This window comes from Hoplias malabaricus, chromosome X2 (assembly GCF_029633855.1).
Source record: "Hoplias malabaricus isolate fHopMal1 chromosome X2, fHopMal1.hap1, whole genome shotgun sequence".
NCBI lineage: Eukaryota > Metazoa > Chordata > Actinopteri > Characiformes > Erythrinidae > Hoplias > Hoplias malabaricus.
In genome coordinates, this window is record NC_089819.1 from 2336938 (window position 1) to 2359608 (window position 22671).

General features: G+C 37.2%; 1 protein-coding gene across 1 annotated transcript in view; it reads left to right on the forward strand.

Moving 5' to 3' along the window:
• The window catches only part of LOC136677029 (huntingtin-interacting protein 1-related protein-like), a 47752-nt gene that overhangs the window by 12466 nt on the left and 12615 nt on the right, over positions 1 to 22671 (forward strand). Inside the window, exons 2-19 of the mRNA XM_066654380.1 lie at positions 5899 to 5962; positions 6088 to 6230; positions 8318 to 8374; positions 8483 to 8569; positions 8699 to 8775; positions 10198 to 10259; positions 11682 to 11822; positions 11923 to 11980; positions 12392 to 12467; positions 12727 to 12888; positions 13631 to 13683; positions 13779 to 13851; positions 14660 to 14843; positions 18930 to 19018; positions 19103 to 19219; positions 19351 to 19452; positions 19541 to 19735; positions 21558 to 21705. Of these exons, the coding sequence (XP_066510477.1) occupies positions 5899 to 5962; positions 6088 to 6230; positions 8318 to 8374; positions 8483 to 8569; positions 8699 to 8775; positions 10198 to 10259; positions 11682 to 11822; positions 11923 to 11980; positions 12392 to 12467; positions 12727 to 12888; positions 13631 to 13683; positions 13779 to 13851; positions 14660 to 14843; positions 18930 to 19018; positions 19103 to 19219; positions 19351 to 19452; positions 19541 to 19735; positions 21558 to 21705 (1888 nt within the window). The remainder of the gene's footprint in view (positions 1 to 5898; positions 5963 to 6087; positions 6231 to 8317; positions 8375 to 8482; positions 8570 to 8698; positions 8776 to 10197; positions 10260 to 11681; positions 11823 to 11922; positions 11981 to 12391; positions 12468 to 12726; positions 12889 to 13630; positions 13684 to 13778; positions 13852 to 14659; positions 14844 to 18929; positions 19019 to 19102; positions 19220 to 19350; positions 19453 to 19540; positions 19736 to 21557; positions 21706 to 22671) is intronic.

Here is a 22671-nt window from a genome sequence, read left to right on the forward strand (position 1 = left end):
AGTGGGCTCCCATGTGCATTTATCAGTGTCTGAAATCAATGTCTTGTACCGTCATGAATACATAATCAGTTTTCTGTCTAAAATCTCAATATAATCAGCTATAAATCCCCTGTAACACACCTTAATCTTTCTCTTACAGACAAGTTTTTGAAGACCATGCTGGTTATAATATGTGTCTAGTATTAAAAACTCCACACTAGTTGTCTGACAACTTTATTAATTTTAATATGCTTCCGTTGGTTTTTAAGCCAGTAAATGCCCAAAATACTGACCGAAAAGCATGAAATAAATGTAATATACACATTTAGTAGAACTGTTAGGCCTTTAGGTGCAGATTATTTATGTGTTTAAAGAGTAGGAACCAAGACATAAGGCCAAGGTTCCTTAAAGATGAACTATGAAAGATTTTTTTTTTGTTTAAAATAGAAAGATGTAGGATTGCTCATTCTGGAAGAAAATAACTTGCTAAATGTTCCTGTGCTGTGTGAGTCACTCTGTAAAGACTGAAATAGTTCAAAAGTCATACATAGTCACTAACAAATACAAAAAATCTCAAGCTTTGACTAAAAGATTAAGTAAACAACTAGTTTAAAGATAAGCCAATTTTATTATTACTTTTGCTGATTTTGATTGAGGGTGTGGGTGTAATTCCATGGCAACTCTTAAGAAAAAAAAATGAAGACACCAAATATATTTTAGTTAGTTAAGTAACAAACAAGATTTCATAAACATGTAGGCAAAGTTTCACAGCTTTATGGTCAAATGTGACCTGAAATCATTTTTAAACCAAACTTAGACTGAATGTTCTAATTGAATGCTTACATAATTCTGACCAAATATATTTGATTGGGCAAGAGATTCCATGTGTGCTGATATAGTTTATAACAACATTGGGACATTCATTTATGCATATATGGCTCAGCTTTAAATGTGTTCCATTACCAGTATCACATGAGATACTGTTTTACAGAAGAGCTACAGAATTAGCAGCTACCATGGTCATAATCATTGTACAGATAACACATAAAACAAATTAGCTGGCCTGCAGTAACATAGACCTACAAAATGTAGCAAGCAAATGTGCAGGAAAAGTATTGTGATGTTTGGCATATGTTCAGCCAGCATTCAATCTTATACATCACACCTACACCAAAATCACAGCCCTGTTGATATTCAGTATTACAGCATGCCCTTTTATGTAATATTGCTTAATTGAATAATTGGTATTTTCTGTTTCACCTTAAATGGGGCACCAGTTAAAAGGGTCCCAAACAAAACTGTGGCACCTTTTAAAGTGAAAAAAGAAGATATAACATCTTCCGCTACATTACTACACAGCATGAGTAGCAATACATTTCAAAAGCAGAGAGTCAGTCTTTTACAGAATATTTTTTATGTCTCTACTGACAGGAAATTATATCACTACAAAACCTCGGCTGACTCTATGTAACCGCAGTCTTCCCAAGTTTTGATTCTAATCCTAACTGTACTCAGTCAGTTCTGCTTCTGATCTTCATTTTTCATGGTTCTTTGCTGGTTCTGTTTCTGATCCAACACCGGCTCTGATCGATACATATTTGAAAATTTCCCCTAGGGTATTTTTATTTTTTTATTTTTTGCGCTCCATTCATTGTTCAGTTTCGGGCGGCACGGTGGCGCAGCAGGTAGTGTCACAGTCACACAGCTTCAGAGACCTGGATGTCGTGGATTCAAGTCCCGCTCTGGGTGACTGTCTGTGAGGAGTTTGGTGTGTTCTCCCCGTGTCCGTGTGTGTTTCCTCCGGGTGCTCCGATTTCCTCCCCAAAACACACATTGGGGGATTGGTGATTCAAAAGTGTCCGTAGGTGTGAGTGAATGTGTGTGCACCCTGTGAAGGACTGGCACCCCCTCCAGGGTGTGTTCCTGACTGGCACCCAGTGATACAAGGTTGGCTCCGGATCCACGCGATCTTGAACTGTATAAGCGGTTCAACTGTATACAGACAATGAATGAATGAATGTTCAGTGTCAAAATCATATTGTAAAAGCCTTAACTTTTGTTTCCTCCATGGCAGTTTTAAAAACTTAACCTTTACTATACTATATATAAGTCATATATAATAAAAAATGCAAATTATGAGCCAGAATAGGTTTTGTGCTGAATAGGTATATGTCAAATTTAAAAACATTTTTGGCTGATCAAAGATTTGGGCCAAACAATAATTCTACAATAATTACGTGTATATATGTGTGTGTGTGTGTGTAATATATTGTGATTTTTTTTTTTTTTTTAACCTTGCCTAGGACCTCCTTTAATCCACAGCTGGCTCTATTTACATTGCTGCAATTTATATCATGCTTATGTTTGGACAGTCTATTTTGTGCACAGAATTCCCATAGTGAGTTGTGTTGTTTGTCCATGTGCCATGTAAAACTGCAGTGGCATATGGCACAATTATATTTCTTAATATGTTTCATAATAAATGTACAATATATATATATATATATATATATATATATATATATATATATATATATACCACAGTGACAGTTTTAAAAGGTAACCAACTACAAACCGGCAGCAGGGTGCTAGTTGTCCAAGGTTCACTAATTTGAAAGGGCAACAAAACCTGCTCAATTTTGTCTGACCCCAAAGATTTCAATAGCAGAAATAAAAAAAAAGACTTATGTGATAGTTTTGAGAGTAATGTGTCACATTGCAGCCCTGCAGCATATGGAGCATATGGCACTAGGATGTTCTGTGAGAAGAAGACAATACAATGGAGGGAGATGACAAGTGGATGTTAGCTGTTAGTTTGACAAGTGCCATCTGCCTAAATAGCATGACAGACAAGCACTTATTGTTGTGGTCAATTTGGACAGGTATGCTTATCTGTTTCTGTATAAGTGTGGATGTATGTTGTCAGTCATTGTGAAATTTTAACGGAAGGCATATTCCTTACATTCCTGGCTCTTTAGATTTTTTTAGAATGTTGTAGTCCTGTAGTTGATGGAACAGTTCTCCTTACATGCCTTCTCAATATACTGATAATATAACTCATACTGCAAAATTGAATTTTTTTTAAGTATGCTTATAAATACCTAATTTTAGCAGTGACCATGGGTAACATTCTAGGTTAGATATGGGGTAATGTTCCTCTTGTTTCACTGAGAAGAATTGATTCTGAAGAAACCTCTCTTGCTGGCAAATTTCACTATCTCTGCACTAGCAAAGGGAACGTGGTCAGAAATCAGTGCCATTGAAATGCTGTCTGTGGCCACCTTCAGCCGCAGCTCCTCAGAAGCTGACTGAGGCATGAATGGTTCTTTGTGGTTGCTTAGCAATAACACCTGGCAGAGAACACACCAACATTTTCACGTCATTACAGAAGCTGGGCCAGTACATTAGCTGTTAGCATGGCCTAGTCATTTTTGAATACCTTGATGGGTTATATGAAATGTAATGAAATTAAATATAAATGAATAATTCATTATTTGATTGATTAATATAATAATCTATTATTTCTTTAGTTAAAGTTAACAGCAATATCATGCACTGATCAACCATAACATTATGACCACCACCTTTTTTCTACACTCACTATGCAGAGTAATAGAAGGACTTTTATTTATATTATAGTATATTTTTTATATAGAACTTTTATATATATTATACTTTTATTATAGTAATTGTAGAACTATACAGAGAATGGACATTGAGTGAATACCATTATTATATAAAAGGGTTTGAGCCCCCTCTATGTTTCCTCTGGGTTCTCTGGGTCCAAAAAGCACACCCATCTTTTGGTAGGTGGATTGTCCATGCAACAGTGTCTATACGTATGAGTGAATATGTCAGTTTGTTGTGCCCTGTGATGAACTGGTGTCCTGTCCAGGGTGTGTTCCTGCCATACGCTCAGTGATTCCTTTTAGGCTCCGGACCCACCGCGACCCTGAACTGAATAAGAATTGGTCATTGGTGTTTTTAGATGTGGTTGTATAAAGATAGATATGGTTTTGGGATTGCAAACTTTAGAAAATTTGTTAAAGGGTAATGTACCAGATTGTAACATGGAAAATGTACAGGAATATAAGCATATAAACGGTATGTTTTTCTTTTTTGCTTTATTTGGGAAATATACTCATGGTAAGCCCAAAAACATGGAGGTTAGGTGAATTAGCTATTTATAAAAACTGTCCTGTTTTGGGTGAGTGTGTATGCGAAAGAATGTCTGTATGTGTGTATGCCCAGATATGGATTGGCCCTCTATCCTGTGTGAACGCCCTAGTTCCCGATGCAGTCCTCCAAGTCATTCCTGATTGAGATGATGCTAGGCGCTTTTTTGAGTGTTAAATGGGATGGCATTCTGTGCCGTGTTAATTATAAAACGTATGTATATCAAGGGGGCGGCACGGTGGCGCAGCAGGTAGTGTCACACAGCTCCAGGGGCCTGGAGGTTGTGGGTTCGATTCCCGCTCCGGGTGACTGTCTGTGAGGAGTTGGTGTGTTCTCCCCGTGTCCACGTTTGTTTCCTCCAGGTGCTCCGGTTTCCTCCCACAGTCCAAAAACACACGTTGGTAGGTGGATTGGCGACTCAAAAAGTGTCTGTAGGTGTGAGTGTGTGAGTGAATGTGTGTGTGTGTCTGTGTTGCCCTGTGAAGGACTGGCGCCCCCTCCAGGGTGTATTCCTGCCTTGCGCCAAATGATTCCAGGTAGGCTCTGGACCCACCGCGACCCTAAATTGGATAAGCGGTTACAGATAATGAATGAATGAATGAATGAATATATATATATATATATATGTGTGTGTGTGTGTGTGGTAAGAATTTTAAATAGTGTAAAAAAATTGCTCTGCTTTATGTAAATCATGAACAAAATCAAAAACAATCATTTGTTCAGAATGTTGACTGGATAATGCACTCCTGTCTAAAACCACTGACAAGTGTTAATACCTCAGTGGCTGTTGTGATTAAGGAGGATAGTTGTTTTATTTGACAAAAAACTGAGCAGAAAATTGCAGTAGCTTTCAGAATCACAGTTCATTTATGAAAGAAATGCTACAAAAAAATCAAATTGTGCAAGCTCTTGCTTGATGGATACACTGACACATTCCACGTCAAAGACAACCAAACAACTTATTTATACAGGTATATTTTTTATTTACTTTAGATTAATTGATATAGGGTTAAAGATACACATTTTCCATTACAGTGGGCATCTTTATTTTTTTGCACCCAATTTGTCAAAAAAGGCTGATAACGTAAATGTAAACATGAAAACATCAATAATTTTAAAATATATGTCATTTAAAATGAATAACCAAATTCAGATTAAAGTATTAAAATCCTAATCTGTAATTAACAGCTCTGAAATCTTCATTATTCTTCAAAGTGATGGACAGTAACTTAATCTATGCAAAGTCTCTGAAATTAATCTGCTTTTGGTTTCAGTCTCCATCCATTATCTGTAACCGCTTATCCAATTCAGGGTCGCGGTGGGCCATAGCCTACCTGGAATCATTGGGCGCAAGGCAGGAACACACCCTGGAGGGGGCGCCAGTCCTTCACAGGGCAACGCAGGCACACACACACATCTACGGACAATTTTGAGTCGCAGATCCACCTACCAACGTGTGTTTTTGGACTGTGGGAGGAAACCGGAGCACCCGGAGGAAACCCACACGGACACGGGGAGAACACTCCAATTCCTCACAGACAGTCACCTGGAGCGGGAATCGAACCCACAACCTCTGTGTGTGTGTGTGTGTGTGTGTTTTCCCTAAACATGGGAATATGTGTTTTGTTTTTTGTTTTTTTTGTGGGGGGGTGGGTATTAATATTTTATACTAAAATGCAGCATGCCGTTTTGTATACAGTGTGTTATTCTGTTACATTAATTTATATATTCTCCCCCTTTCAGCTCAGCAGCATCAGTAAAGCTATTAACTCCAGTGAAACACCAGTAAAGGAGAAGCATGCTCGAAGTATCCTTTTAACTGTTTTCATTGTTGTTTCATTTAGAACTGTACTTATCAACCCCCTCACCCCTTTTTTTTAAAAAAAATTCTTCTATATTGCAATTTGATATGCTTCCTGACTATGACTTCAGGAATTATCCTGGGAACCCACAGGGAAAAAGGGGCATACACATTCTGGTCCTACGCTATTGGCCTGCCCCTACCCAGCAGTGCTATTCTTAGTTGGAAATTTTGCCTTGTTATACATAAGATCCTCCGTGATGGCCACCCTAATGTAAGTATTTCCTGCATTTCAATTGACATACAGTAATTATGTAGACACATTTTGCATATTTGTCACTCTTGAATGTTCCAGATCATCAAACTTGCCTAAATGTATACATAACACATGTAAAAAAAAAAAACAAATTATAAACTGGTCATGGTTGTGTGATAGTCTGGGGCTGCTTTGCCTCTGAAGGACCTGGATTATTTGTTTCTTACTGATTGGAGTATGAATACTGCTCTCTATCAGAAAATCCTGAAGGAGATGTTCAGCCCATCAACTCATGACATAAAGCTCAAGCACAGTTTGACGATGCAGCAAGACAATGGTCTGAATCAGTTTCAAAAGGAACCCACTTTAGGTGTTCCTTTAAAGAGTCAAAATCCTGACTTGGATCCTATTGAGATGCAGTGGCCAGACTTGAAACGTGCAGTTGACGCACCTTCAGTTTAGCAGAATTTTTAAAAATCCACTGCTGTACCTTTTTTAAATTTAACTTAATTCTAACTTGAATGACCAATAATATACCTCTAAAGTACTTCTTTTTCTGAGAGTATAAGTTCTGAATACATCTTTACAACTTTTTTTTTTTTTAAACTGGTGTTGTCTTCTATTAGTGTTATTTACTTGTTTATATAATGGTGATTACATATGCGAAAATAGAAGAAATTGGGAAGGGGCAGATGCTTTACAGCACTGTACAAACTGTAATTTGTCTGTTGCTCTGTGTGTCTTTAACCAACTTTACATCCTGTTCTTCAGTGGTTAGAACCTCCACAGGACCACCAGAGAGCAGGTATTATTTGGGAGGTGAATACTTCATCACCGAAGGGGCACGCGCTGGTGTCTTGTGTGTTGTGCTGCTACTAGTTTTTCAGACACAGCAGTGCTGATGGAGTTTTTAAACACTGTGGGCATTCACTGGAAACTTTATTAAATACACATACATTGTTGTTCCACCTTGTAGATGTAAAGCCAGAGACAGTAGCTCACCTGTTTTTACACAGCTTTTTTTTTTAAATCATCCTCTAGTTCTTTAGCCGGGGTCAAAGGATTCTGCCTATATGATGATTTTGGCGGTGAACTAGTCTCTGTCCAGCAGTTACACTGTGGGGTTTAAAAACTCCAGCAGCACTGCTGTGTCTGACCCACTCATGCCAGTGCAGCATGAAATAGTTCAAGTTTCTGTCATTTGCACAAGATGCTCAGGACCTTTATACATTGAAATGCTTGTGGTGTGGCACAGGTAATCACTCTACAGCAGGGTAGCCCTAATATGCATACTAAATAACCAGAAGTATATTAAATTAACATAAAATATACACTCAGTTTGCAAGAATATACACAAATATATAGAGACAGTGGAATGCAGGCTCTCTTACTATACCAATAACACACTACCACATCAGTGCCACTTCAGCGCTGAGTATGATAACCCACCCATATAATGCCTGCTTTTTGGTGGTCCTGTGAGGGCCCTGATCACTGAGGAATGGGATGAAATGGAGCAGAGAAATTATGCAGGGTGACCAATTGACTGTGGGTTCATAATTCATAATTCATAACCTGCGTGTGTGTGGCAACGGAAACAACCCAACATCAGTAGGGGTGATATAAATGTATAACTAACTCTGATTCTTTGTCAGACTTGACATCATATAGGAAAATATGGATTTGCCTAATTAAAGTCCTTTCCAGAAAAAGTCATTTAAAAAATTTGTCACCAGAATATTTTTCTGTGCCACTTAATAATAACATTGTTATTTCAATGGGGTATTAATTAATGAGCTATTTAAAAATAATAATAAATGTATTGTATTACAATAAATGTCTGCAAGGCTGCATCCCTTCAGAGGACTAGATAAATCATTGTAATGTCTGATACCTCCAGGGATGCAGCTATAATGCTTCTCATAAACTGTTGTTTTAGTTAAAATCTAAAAATAGCTGTTGTAACTAGTATAACTTATTACTACATTATTTTCCTAATGAGTGTGTGAATACAATCCAAAATGTTGAATATTCCAGAACATAGTCTAAAAATTATGTTCAGAGATTCAGTTAAAAACTATGTTGCTTCTTAAATTCTTCAACAGAGCCTACAGGACTGTATGAGACATTACAGTGACATTTCTGAGAATGGAATACTATGGGTAAGTTAAAGAATTAAGTATTATTGAAATCATCATTTAAGACGTGTCTCTTCTTATAAAGTAACCTGTCAGTGGAACATATTGGTGATTGTTCAGTATTGTCTCTAGGGCAACGTCAGGGACAGATATGGATATGGTCAGCTTGTAGCTCTATACTCCAAGCTCCTTTGCTACAAAATGGAATTCCATACCAAGGTAAGAGCATTAGATTAAGGTAACTTGGAACCAGTGGGTTCATTTGAAATATTTATTTCAAAGTGAATGATCTGGCATATTGATAGAAGTTCAAGAGACATCAGATTCTTGTTCTGTTGTCTTTTGTAGCATCCTGAAATCCGACCCAGCCTGGAAATCACAGACGAAGCCCTGGAGCGCACTGCAGGAACAGACATTAATAATGTGTATGGGTTTTTTTTGTATACCTCATTTACTGACATGCCGTTGTATTGTCCTATACAATGTTTGTGGAGGGAGAATTAAATATGCTAGTCTGGCATCACATGATGTCCCTCCACTTCTGGGACTAGAAAAAATAATAGAAAAGCCAAATGAAACAGACATTAAAATTGCTAAATTATTAAGCAGTTACAAAGGCAACTAGACAGGCAAGTCATATTAGTTTGTAAGTCAAATAGCAGTACGGGTCAAACGAGAAAAAGGGATTAATATTTAAAATGATGGCAAAATATGCTGCTCCAAAAAGCATATGTGCCCCTCAGCATTAATGGTGCTATCATGGACTTAAAATTACCCCTGCCATTGGAAGTAGCAATAGGATGTCATGAAAAAAATGCTTTAGATGTTTTTACTCATAAAAATCAGGACAAGTTGAGACCAACTGTCAAGTCAGCAGTCTTCCCCATGATGGTGTAGCCTACAGAACTAGAATGTGAGACCATTTAAAGGCTTTTGCAGGTGTTTTGAGTTAATTAGCTGATTAGAGTGTGGCACCAGGTGTCTTCAATATTGAAAATTTTCACAATATTCTATTTTCTGAGACACTGCATTTGGGTTTTCATTAGTTGTCAGTTATAATCATCAAATTAAAAGAAATAAATACTTAAAATATATCAGTCTGTTTGTAATGAATGAGTATAATATACAAATTATAAACATAATAATAATATAAACACCTGTCTATATTAGCACATTTACAAACAAATGTAGTTATTTATGTGTTCACCTGCTGGGATTTTTTTATTTATTATTTTTAACACTGTGGCAAAAAAGAGCAAGTGACAGAATTTAGCATGCATCTGTGGACTCATTGAAGTATCAAATCCCCTACTCTCTACTGGCTAAAACCTGAGTGAGGTGGTAACAGCACAATGACAGTCCCAACATCACTGCTTGCCTTAATTCACTAATTCCATAAACTCATATTTTTCCACCTAGACCTAAAATTCACTCAACTATTTTTATGTTGTTCATTGCTTAAACAGATTTTGCAATGTTGTGGAAGTGGTCAAAATGAGAACAACACATTTGTTAACAGTCAAAACCTGTAACCTGTCAGTTTATATTATATTATATAAACACCAGTATATGGAGTTCTGTGTTTGACTTAAACTTGTTGTTAAACTTAAAGGTCAGCTAATTGACACTTCTGCTACAGCTTAATGAGTTATTAAAATATTGTTTTGGAATCTGAATCGTCTTTGAACGAATTCTTACCATTCATACACCTATTAGACAGCCCAACGAACTGTAGTCTTGACCAACCAGTTACACTTGTCTGTAACTAACCACATGACAAGATCATTTATACAACTTTTTTACCAAATATTACCTAAGCTGCTTTTAACTTGGTTTCCCTTTCTTAGGTTCCAGTTGACAGTTGAGGTGTTTGATTACATGGATGTTGAGCTTCGGCTTGCAGAGGCTGGTGAGTATACCTTTACATCATGTCTTAAACGTCAGTCCTTAAAGTATGTTGAACAGGAAGTTCTTCATACATTCCAGACTTGTAATAAGTCTGTCTTTTCTAGTGTAACCAGATAGATCCTGTTTTAGTTCAAAAGCTGATTGTTCCTCTGATTATATTTATAGAAAACATATGCAAAAACTATATTAAACTTATATGGGTAGTTTTCCCCAGACAGGAATTAAGCCCAGCCCTGGACTACACAACATTTTGAATTGTGATTTTTCCATTGAAAGGAGGCTATAGTCAAGACTATGCTTAATCCCTGTCTGGGAAACCACCCCAAAATACTACAAGGACAAATTACTTCAGCATTTTGTCCTTGTAGTATTTTGCCAGTAAACTGTGATTTTAATTAATCATGGCCTGTAAATACAGCTGAACAATGACATGATTTTTTTGCCATTCAAAATGTACAATGTTGTAGTACTCAAATGTGGTCTTTCTTGAGAATGGTAATCAATAGTTTTGGTCTTGTCTCAGCCTTTGGTACATTTGATTGGGAAATTGCAGCACTTACAATGGAAGTCATTTGAAACAAAACTTATTTTTCTGTCTTTGAATATTATCCACACATTTAAACAAAAAAAAAATCTGCCCTTTACTATTATACTCTCCTGGGAACCAAGGCTAACTTTTCCAGAAATCTGGAAATGAAGCATAGGGTTAAATATATAAGTAGGCTAAATCATATTTTAGACTGTATATTATTTAATGTTATATATTATTTATTTTACTACATTATTTAAACAAAACAATTGTCCTTAACATTGTGTGACAATTAATGATGAATAGACCAACAGAAATGCTCTAGAATTACATTTTTTTTTCTTTCACTTTTACAATTTTGTTTTCCCATCTCCTTTAAAGTTACAGTTTTGGAGATGCGTGTTTTTTAGCTGGACATTGATGATTTATTAGTATCCATTACATATAATATTTAAAATAAAAAGATATATCATGCATTCATTAAGAAAAATTCTTACACTGGTCACCCTATTGACTTGTTTCTTGTGACTACAAGAGTTTCATATTGTTGCAGCCTCTGTCTTGATCTCTTGCTTACTACTCATTTTGTTGTAGACTTGAACAGTCTGAAATTTTTTATTTATTTTTTAATTATAAAAGTCATAATGAATATGATGTTAAGCCACTACATATTAACTGAATTATGTAAACAACTAGCACAATACACACTAATACATTACCAACCCATCAGGGTCAATTTAGCACTGAGAATAACCCACCACTTTTGTAAGTTGCCCTGGATAAGAGTGTAGCTAAGTAATGTAAATGTAAATCCATCACAAAGGTTGTAGAATTTTAAGTGATGTACTTTGTGTTCTCTGTGTGTTTCTGCCTTTTTTTTTCTTTTCTCCACAGTCTTACGACAGCTCAATACCTCCATTGCCATCTCAACCTTGACTGCAGGCCAGTGTAAACTAGCTCCACTTATCCAGGTCATTCAGGACTGTAGTCACTTGTATCACTATACCGTCAAGCTGCTCTTCAAGTTACATGCCTGTGAGTCTCTTTGTACTCTTCCAGCTATGTTAATGATAATGCCATTTTTCTGCTTGGTGTTATTTCTGGCATTACTAAATGAAGTGTTGTGTATATATAGGTTTACCAGCGGATACACTGCAGGGTCATCGTGAACGCTTCCATGATCAGTTTCATAGGCAAGTGGAATACTGTACAGCCCCAAATAAGCAATTCTTTGATTATGTGGTCTTATCATACTTGTCAGAAAATGGAATAGAAATTAATTTCGAAATATCCTAAAAGGGTTTTTTTTACCCATAAGTCATAGGAGTCATGCAATTGTTGTACAAAAAACAGCAAGATATTTATTTATTTATTATTTTCATCATTTATTATTAAAAGACTTTCCTTGATTTTTGTTTGCCCCTCACCCCTGTATTTTCCATTTTTGTGGTTTGACCTGTTTCTACATCATTTAAATGATGTACTTTTAAAAGATTACTTTATTTATGGAATGAAATCTTTCATTATGCCTTCAAATTCTGAATATTTTAATAGGTCATTAATCTGATGTTTGAAATGTTGTAACCTCCTTTTTTTTTCTCTAGTCTCAAGACATTTTTTAATAAAGCAAGAGATATGTTGTTCTTCAAAAGGCTTATCCAGATCCCAAGGCTACCTGATGTAAGGAAATAATGCAGAAAAATTTGGCTAATGTGTTTTTATATTTATGTTTTTAAATAATTTATGTTAAAAATTTAATACAACCATTTGTGTAACAGAGAATCAAATATATGCTACACACAAATGTTTTAGATGCTTTATATAATAAATCAAAAATTTTAGGAACAATAAGACATGTTTTAAACATTTGATTTCCTCATTGGAATTTCAAGACATTTTGAGATATAAGTTGTATATTAAACGTATTTATAACCTGCAGTCCCCTCCAAACTTCCTGCGGGCCTCTGCACTAGCAGAGCATGTGAAGCCAATGGTTGTCATCCCAGATCAGGAAGAGCCAGAGGAGCAGGAAGAGGATGAGCCTGAACCACTAATAGATGTCAGTGAAGCTCCTCCACCCATCATGGCTTCCCAACCACAGGTGGGCACTGTGGACCTGCAAAACTAAAGAGACAAGGCTCTGTATATATGTATTAATCATTTTTTTAAATGGGTGTCACACAGCTTATTGAAGAAACAGAAGGTGCCCTCTACAATTGTTATAGTTCACTGAAACCTTTGGCTTTGATTGATTTGATGTTCAGCCATGAATTTATATTGGTTCCTGTTGGTACTGTATGTGCATACAATACTGTGCAAAAGTCTTAGGCACCTACGATAAGTACAATCAAATAATAGAAAGTAAGAAATATATATTTTTTATTATATAAATATTTTATTTTTTCTATAAAGTATTAGGTGTGAAGAAGAATATTTTGTTCAGATTCTCCTTGATTGCATGAATTTGTTACATCAACATTATTTAAAATCATTAATAATTAATCAATATTCCATAAAACTAGGTATTGGATGATAACCCCAAATAATACAGACTGCCACGAGGAGAGATTTGGAAAACGTTAAACCAACACATTCACATACAGAATATTACACTTACTGGAATAATGTTATTTGGTTTTATTCTAATGTTGGGTGTTATTTGTTGCTTGTTTTTTTTTTAAGCAATAAACAATTACTACGCAGATAAATAGCTTTTTAAATCTCATAATCTCTGGTGCCTAAAACGTCTGCACAGTACTGCATATTTATAAGTAACATGCCTATCCAAATTAAACTTTAATCTTCAAATTGTTCTGTGGGACTTTTCCCCCTTTTTTGTGCAGGTTGACATATTTGATCAGGCGTTTGGGCCAGCTAATAATGGATTTGATGACAGGTACACAACAATACTAATGCCATTTTTTTGGTTAAACCATGGTTAGCTGTTTTTGTTTCTCGTTTTAAAATGGTATGTGCTTTTCTGCTTCACAGGGACATGCAGATTGAACGTCTAAAGCAAGAAATTGAGTTACTACGAGCTGAACTTGAGAAGATCAAAGCTGAGGTAGGAGAAATCATAAGTGCACTTTTACACTCCAAGGTTTTACATGTGATAAATGCACCAGTTTTCCATGAATAAATAAATAAATAAATCATAATTAAGACAGTTCTTACATCAATAAATGTTGTTTGTTAACAGTAGGTTCTGGTTCCAAAGCCACATAATAGTCAAATACTATTTCCAGACCCTCACAGTTGAACATACACACTTTAACACTTTAAAATAAAATTCAGTGATGTGTGTAGATTAAAGATTTTACCTCAGTTTTGTAATTTGCGTTGTTGAGCAGTCAAGTCCAATAGATCACAGTTACACCACTGACAGCTATCTATGTTACTGGGTAATAAATTGTGATTATTCTCTAGGCTGTAAATATTTGTAAGGAACTTTTATTTATTTATTTATTGGCACATTGCTTTGCACATTTAGACATTTTGCACATCATATTGCCTTGCACACAAATGATCTGATATGCAATTCTTACACAAGGGCTGCAGATATATAACTGCCTCTGTTTGTATCTGTTTTATTATATGCTTATTTTTATTATCTTGTTTGTACCCCTATATATCTTTTATATTTCTTCATCTTATAGATTCTATCTTTTGTGGATTTATTTTTTCATGAAATGGAGCAGACATCAAAGGATATCACTGCTAGTTGTACCATGTGTGACTGTGTAGTGATGGGACTTGAACCATATACCACTGTTTTAAATCACTGCATTATGGTATTTAATGGTTTTGTTTTGTAATGCATAATTGCCAAAACTCTCTCTTTCTTTCTCCCTCCCTCTCTCATACTTTTTTAGGCTCAGCACTATATCACTCAGTTAAAGTCTCAAATCAACAGCTTAGAGGCAGAGTTGGAAGAGCAGAGGGTTCAGAAGCAGCGTGCCCTGGTGGAGAACGAGCAACTGCGTATGGAGCTGGAGGCCACAAGACGCCGTAATGCAGAACATGAGAGCGTACAGTCCACATTTGTGGAGGCAGAGAGTATGTTTATCTATGTTATTATACAGAAAATTATGTTTAAGTACAGGTGGGCAATACAATATATTGCTCTCCACAAGTATTTGCACCCCTGGTAAATATAAACAAAACAGACTGTTAAAATCTTTCTTAAGTTTGCAGTTATTACCTATGAATCAAAAGGTTAACTAAATATAACTGAAGGAAAAATAACACAAATCGTTTCATGAAATAAATTAATTACGCAAATTTACATATCAGTTGTTGGCACAAGAAGTTTTTATGAATTTTAACTGATGTATATTCTGATTCATACATTCACATTTAAAGTTAAAAGTCATTTGTTACTATGAGGAATACCAAGTGTACAGTAATTATGTGCAATTAGTTTTCGTAATTGTTTTCATGGAAAATGACTTTCGGTTGGCTCCGAGAAGTTTCTGGCAAACCGTCAGGCGACTCAGGAGGGGAAAGCAGTTTTCCACCAACACTGTATACGGTGGGGGTGGAGAACTGTTGACCTCAACTGGGGACGTCACCAGACGGTGAAAGGAATACTTCGAGGATCTTCTCAATCCCACCAGCACGTCTTCCGCAGAGGAAGCAGAGCTTGGGGGCCCCGCGGGGGGGCTCGTCTATCACTGGGGCTGAAGTGACCAAGGTGGTAGGGAAACTCCTTGGCGGTAGGGCCCCGGGGGTGGATGAAGTTCTCCCCGGGTTCCTCAAGGCTCTGGATGTTGTGGGGCTGTCCTGGTTGACACGTCTTTGCAACATCGCGTGGACATCAGGGGCAGTGCCTCTGGACTGGCAGACTGGGGTGGTGGTTCCCCTTTTTAAAAAGGGGGATCGGAGGGTGTGTTCCAACTATAGGGGGATCACACTCCTCAGCCTCCCCGGTAAGGTCTATGCGGGGGTACTGGAGAAGAGAGTCGGACTGATAGTTGAACCTCGGATCCAGGAGGAACAATGCGGATTCCGCCTCGGTCGTGGAACACAGGACCAGCCCTTTACCCTCGCTAGGATTCTGGAGGGTGCATGGGAGTTTGCTCAACCAGTCTACATGTGTTTTGTGGATCTGGAGAAAGCATTCGACCGTGTCCCTCGGGGTATTCTGTGGGGGATGCTCAGGGAGTATGTGGTACTGGGCTCTTTGTTACGAGCTATCCAGTCCCTGTACAAACAGAGCAGGAGTCTGGTTCGTATGGCTGGCAGTAAGTTGGACTCCGTCAGGGCTGCCCGTTGTCACCGGTTCTGTTCACAATTTTTATGGACAGAATTTCTCGGCGTAGCCAAGTGGCGGAGGGTGTCCGGTTTGGTGGTCTCAGGATTCCATGTCTGCTTTTTGCAGATGATGTGGTCTTGTTGGCTTCATCGAACCGGGACCTCCAGCTCTTGCTGGACCAGTTTGCAGCCGAGTGTGAAGCGGTAGGGATGAGGATCAGCACCTCCAAGTCCGAGTCAATGATGCTCAGCCGGAAAAGGGTGGAGTGCTCTCTCCAGGTTGGAAGTGAGATCCTGCCTCAAGTGGAGGAGTTTAAATACCTCGGGGTCTTGTTCACGAGTGAGGGAAAGATGGAGCGTGAGATTGACAGGTGGATCGGTGCAGCGTCAGCAGTAATGCGGGCTCTGTACCGGTCCGTTGTGGTGAAGAGAGAGCTGAGCAGAAAAGCAAAGCTCTAGATTTACCGTTCAATCTACGTCCCGACCCTCACCTATGGTCACGAGCTTTGGGTAGTGACCGAAAGAACGAGATCGCGGGTACAAGCGGCTGAAATGAGTTTTCTCCGCAGGATGTCTGGACTCTCCCTTAGAGACAGGGTTAGGAGATCGGACATCCGGGAGAGACTCGGAGAGGAGCCGCTGCTCCTCCACGTCGAGAGGAGCCAGTTGAGGTGGTTCGGGCATCTGGTTCGGATGCCTCCTGGACGCCTTCCTGGAGAGGTGTTCCGGGCATGTCCAACGGGGAGGAGGCCCCGGGGCAGACCAAGAACACGCTGGAGAGACTATATGTCTCGACTGGCCTGGGAATGCCTCGGTATACCCCCGGAGGAGCTAGAGTCGGTGGCTGGGGGTAGGGAGGTCTGGGTTTCTTTGCTCCGACTGCTTCCCCCGCGACCCGGACCCGGATAAGCGGTGGATAATGGATGGATGGATAGTTTTCGTAACTTAAATCAAACAATAGCTAAAAGAAAAATTTTAAAAATGCCCTTTTCCACTACTAGCATAATGTTTATGAAGAAAAGTATGATGGTGGATCTGTGATGTTATTTGGCTGAATTTCTTCCAAGTCCAATGCTTCCAAAAGCAATTTGAAATGACCATGAAGATCCACTTGAGTTGACTTGATTTGACCATTTGTTCACATACAAACCCCATATTGAGAAAAGTTGGGATGCTGTGTGAACTATATATGAAATAGAATGCAATCATTTACAGGTCATGTAAACCTTATATATAATTGACAATAGTACACACTTTTAATTTGTTGAAACTAACTAACTTATATTGCTGTTTTTTGTTTTATTTTAAATACAGTTTATGCAATTATTCATTCATTTGTTTGTTTTTTATGTGATGCCATCAACACATTCCAAAAGCATTGGAATAGGGGCATGTTTGCTACTGTGTCCCATCACTTCTTTTAACAACTGTCTGTAAACATTTGGGAACTGAGGAAACCTATTGTTGAAGTTTTTTAAGTGAAAGGTTTTCCCGTACTTGTTTTACACAGGATTTTACCTACTTAACAATTGGTGTCCCCATAATAGTATTATATATTTCATAATGTGTCATGTGTTTTTAGTGGGTTTAAACTAGTTTAGTTTTTTAAAGTTAAGTTTTTAGTACAAAGTAATGCTTTTGCATGCAGCACAACAGCATATTGCTAAAAAATCTGTATTTATTGTCCAGTATCAATGGGGCATGCCACCTATGCCATGTGAACCAATGCCCCCTCATACCATCAAGGATGCTGGCTTTTAAAATGTGAACTTATAACAAGTAAGATGAATGCAGCATTCATTATTTCCAAAAATAATTTCTTATCTTGATCTGTCAGGCCACAGGACACTTTCCAATTTGCCTCAGTCCATCTTAAATGAGCTTGCGCCCGAGAAGGTGGCAGTGTTTCTAGGTCCTGTTTATAGAGGGTTTCTTCCTTGCATTTATGATGTTCACAGACAGTGGTTTTGGGAGCCCCTATAGTAATTTCTACTACAGAAATGTGTCTGTTTTTAATGCAGTGAGAAATGTCATTTTATAAATTGTTTCACTATTTCTACACCTGGTATTTCATGAATCCATTCCCAGCTTTACACCTGAAAGACTTTGCCTCTCTGAGATGCTCTTTTTAAACCCAGTCATAACTGACCTGTTCCCAAATAAATTAATTTATTGTTTTGTAGCATTATATTATGCAACATTACCAGTGTTGTTGTGTTGCTGGCACCAAATTAAATTGGCAGATATTTAAAAAAAAAAAAAAAACAACAACAAATCTTATCGGTCTGAACATTTGAAATGTTGTCTTTATACCGTATTGATTTAAATATAGTGTTTAAATAATTTGCACATCAGTGTAATATTTTCACATTTTGTATACATTTTGCCCAAAGAGTATATCAAATAAAATCTGACTCACTCAGCCTGGAAGCACTGTATTTTATGAAGACAATTTTTTTCAGTGCATTGGTAATATGGCCAGTATTTGTAGAATATCAAAGAATTATATGCATGATAAAAGTTTTAGACCTACTTTAGTGACCCTTTATATAACTAGGTTGTAGTTACTGCATAGCTGCATTGTAAAAAGTTAGTGGCCTTTTATGCCACTATGTACGGTTCATTTATTTCTTAGATAGTTTTATTTCTAGCTATTTATTTTCACTGTGTTTCTTTGTAAGCATTAACATAAATAATCATTTTGTTTGTAATCTTTTTTAAATGTGACATTTTGACGGTTCATTACCCTTTTTTCAACCCTATCACAAAAAAAACGTGTTTTATGTTGTGTATTGTGTAAATGTCAAATATCATTATGTAATATGTTTTTCTTATCACTTCCCATTTGTATTCATTTAAGAAAACTCACACGGACTCAATTTTTTACAGAGAGGGCCCAGGCTACAGAGCTGCGCTATAACAAGCTGAAGGAAAAACATGCTGAGCTAGTAGCCAACCATGCAGAACTTCTTAGGAAGGTGAGTGTATGTGTGAAAAAAAATAAGAAGGAGAGAGGGAGAGGGGAAAAAATATAGCTAAAAAGCATTGTCTTGAACTTGCAGAGTGCGGACACGGTGAAGATGCTCTCTGCTACTCAACAGACCCAAGAAGAAGTGGCCAGAACAAAGCAACAGTTGGCCTTTGATGTTGAAAGGGTCAAGCAGGAGTCTGACATGAAGGTCTTTCACACGCACATAAATATGAACCCACTCACCCTGTGATAGCCCAATAAGCTAATTCCTTCAGTTTGTCTCTTTTCAATGTTTAGTGAAACCTCAACATTTTGTGCTTTATGCATTTTACGTTTCAGCTGGAGGAGCAAAAGTTTGAGATGGACAAATTGAGACGAAATTATGAGGAAAAACTGGCAGAGATCCAACGAATTAAGAGTAGTCTACAGACTTCCGAGAAGGTGTATATCATTATCTCTGTGCATCTGGCCATCACTAAGTAACATTATTAATGTGTGTGTTCACATTTTCTCCTCACATTTGCTATAGGCCAGTGAGCAAATGAACAGCTCCATGACCTCGCTGCAGGCTGAAAAGGAGCGTCTTTTGCGCTGTGTAAGTGAGAAAGAGGCTGAGTTGTCCTCCCTAAGACAAACAGCACAGCTGAAGGAGTCCTCTCTTCAACAAGAAAGGGAGAGAAGCAGCAAGGAGCTTGGAGAACTTCAGGGGAAACTGAAAGAGAAGGTAGGCTTGGCATGGAACTGTGTGTGCACTAATTCAGTCTTAAGGCATGAGCGGGCAGAAGGGCACACTTCTGGAAATAGTTATAGAACTGGTTTAGGAACTGGTTCAGTTGGATTTTTAGATATGCCAAAAGCACATTTGCAGCCTGTGTAAGCACTTTCTTGTTATGCTGCATATCTTGTAGAACTTGGGATATTCATGTATATTAAACATTTTTTGTTGTTGTTGCAAAATTTATAATCAAATGTATGTAGCTAGATAAATGTCTCTGGTCTAGCAATGTAAGATGTCACATAATGAATCTCAGAGAAATCCACGTCCCACACTGAAGTTCCAAATTGAATGTTGTCAGTTGTTTCACCTCAGTGTCCTAGCTGTTAGGCAAGTCCTTCTCCAGCTTGTTCAGAGTACGGAATGTCAAACCAAATGAGCAAACTTTCCTAGATCTTACTTAGTGTTCCTTTAAGTGTGATATTTCCCTGTTGTGAGACTAACCTCACAAAAGTCCAGTTGATAAACTCACAAAAGTCTAGTTGATAAGGTAAAGTTTTAGCTATGCCCTTTCATAACACTCTTTTAGTAGCCCATTTGTGTGCTTTTTTTTTTTATAATTAATTCCAGAAAAAGATAGAATCATAATTGTTGATTTCACTTTTTTGTGCTCTAACTAAATAGTTGACTACAATCTTGATTTAGCTATACAACTTATTTTTTATATTAACTTTGAGTGTCTTTCATTTTTTTTCTCTGGTTATAAGATATAATGAGTTTTACACATATAGACAAAATCAGAAAGGAAATAAAAATATTCCATCAACATCTTTTTGTAATTTTATCTGTGGTTACCAAAGTTTTCACTAAATTCTTAAAATTATATAATACCTACATATGTTCCTGGAGGTAGCTATATCTCTTGCTAACATAAACTAATCTAAAATGTATAGTTTATTTCATCTTGTTTATTTTTAAATTTGTGTCTTGTTGATTAAAATATTTGTGGATTATTTTACTTTTTGTTTATTTCCATTTTGAGTTAGTGGGACACACCCAGTGGGGCAGGGATAGACATTTATATCCATGTTATTTCTTGACAGTCTTGACAGACATTTTAAAATCACACCACCCAGACCAGTAATGTGACACAATTTAATAGTCACAGCTCTCAGCATAACATAATTTAGATATTCTGTTTAGTTTCACATAAGTGAAAAACTTATAGCAAGCAGTAAAATAGATTTGAAATGTCAAAGTGCGAAATATTCATATTCCTGCAGATACTACTATACTATGAAGATTTTAACCTTTTTGCTAGTACGGACCACGCCCGTAAAGGCTGAAATGGGGAGGTGAACTCAGAAGTCTTTGGGGAGGTCAGGGTGGCTTATGAATGCGTATGAAGTCGGACCCCTGTTGGACAAATGAATATGAGAAGTGGGTGAAGACAGGGTGGACGTAGGAGCAAGTTTAAAACAGGAGGCTTAGTGGGCTTGTTAATGGCCGAACACGGCTCCGAATATGGGGATCAGCAGGAATGACCCAGCGCAGAGGACAGAGCTGACGTAGTGAAGCAGTCAAATCGAAATCCGTCTCCTGAACTAAACAAAGCAAGTTTGTCCGACGCAGAAATGAGGTGAATTTGCGGGGTATATATAGGGCTGAGAGGAGGAGTTTGGAGTCCTACTCCCAAAATGATAAGTATAATAATAACTTCAATTATGCATTTCAGAACCATACTACTGAGTATCCAGGTGTTTAATCATGTTTGTGTACTTATAGAGTAATATTGTTTAAGCAATTAATGCCTGCATTCATGTCTCTACAGCTCAGCCGTGAGGAGCAGCTACAGAAGAAGTTGTTGGAGGAACAGTTTGCCCTGCTGCAAGGTACAGTGGCTGAGGCAGAAGTAATCATTCAGGATGCTGTCTCCAAACTGGATGACCCTCTGCATATCCGCTGCACCAGTTCACCAGGTACTACAGACCACATTTCCTACTTGCTTTGTACATGTCTATTGGTCATGTCTGAAGACCAAGGACAATTTATTGTCAGTAAAAGTAAATTCCAACTCTGTATGAAGACATTAGCTACATAGTACAGATATAAATTTGCATATTGTTTTTATTTGCTTTTGATTATGAACAAGCATTATCTTGGTTGATGGTAAAATTAGTTTACAATTTTCACAGTAATGTGCAGAGACTACAATTTGTTTATATAATCTCCAGTCAGAATAGCCATTATGTACATGCTATTCAATTCTCAGTTTAAGGATATCAAAGCATAAAAATGTTAAAAGATTATATTACACCAAAGCACTTGGCACTTATTTCCGACACTTTGTCTCTATTACAACTTCTGTTCTTTTCATGGGACTTGGGCTTTATCCCTATTTGCCCTGTGCTTAAAGGTCTTCTTTAATGCATACGCATTCATGACATCATGGTAAGGTGAAGAACAGGGGCATTAGCATTCAAAAATACCTTTAAATAAACAGAATTAAATACATATTACAGATTAATTTGTAATCTTATCCCTAAACTGATATATTTAGTTGCAGTCAGCATTATTCAACCCACATTAGTAATTGTTTATTAGCAAATTGTACAAACTTTCACCTGTTTGCTATAAACCAGTCAAACAATATCAATTTAAGTGTCTCAACAAAACTAATATAACAAGTGCTTTCTTTAAATTCACCACAAAATGTCACTTTTCATGACTACTGCCATTTCAGAATTATTATATTCCATGAAGACAATCCTTCATCAAACCATACATTTTAAAATCAGGTGTTGCCTCGGGCAAATATGATGCATTAATTCTGGGAATGCAGAAGTGGTATTTTGTGGTGAATTTGGAGAAAACACTTGTTGTATTAGTTGCGCTGAGCTATTCATATTGTTCTTGTTTGATCTTGAAATATGCTGATTATCTTT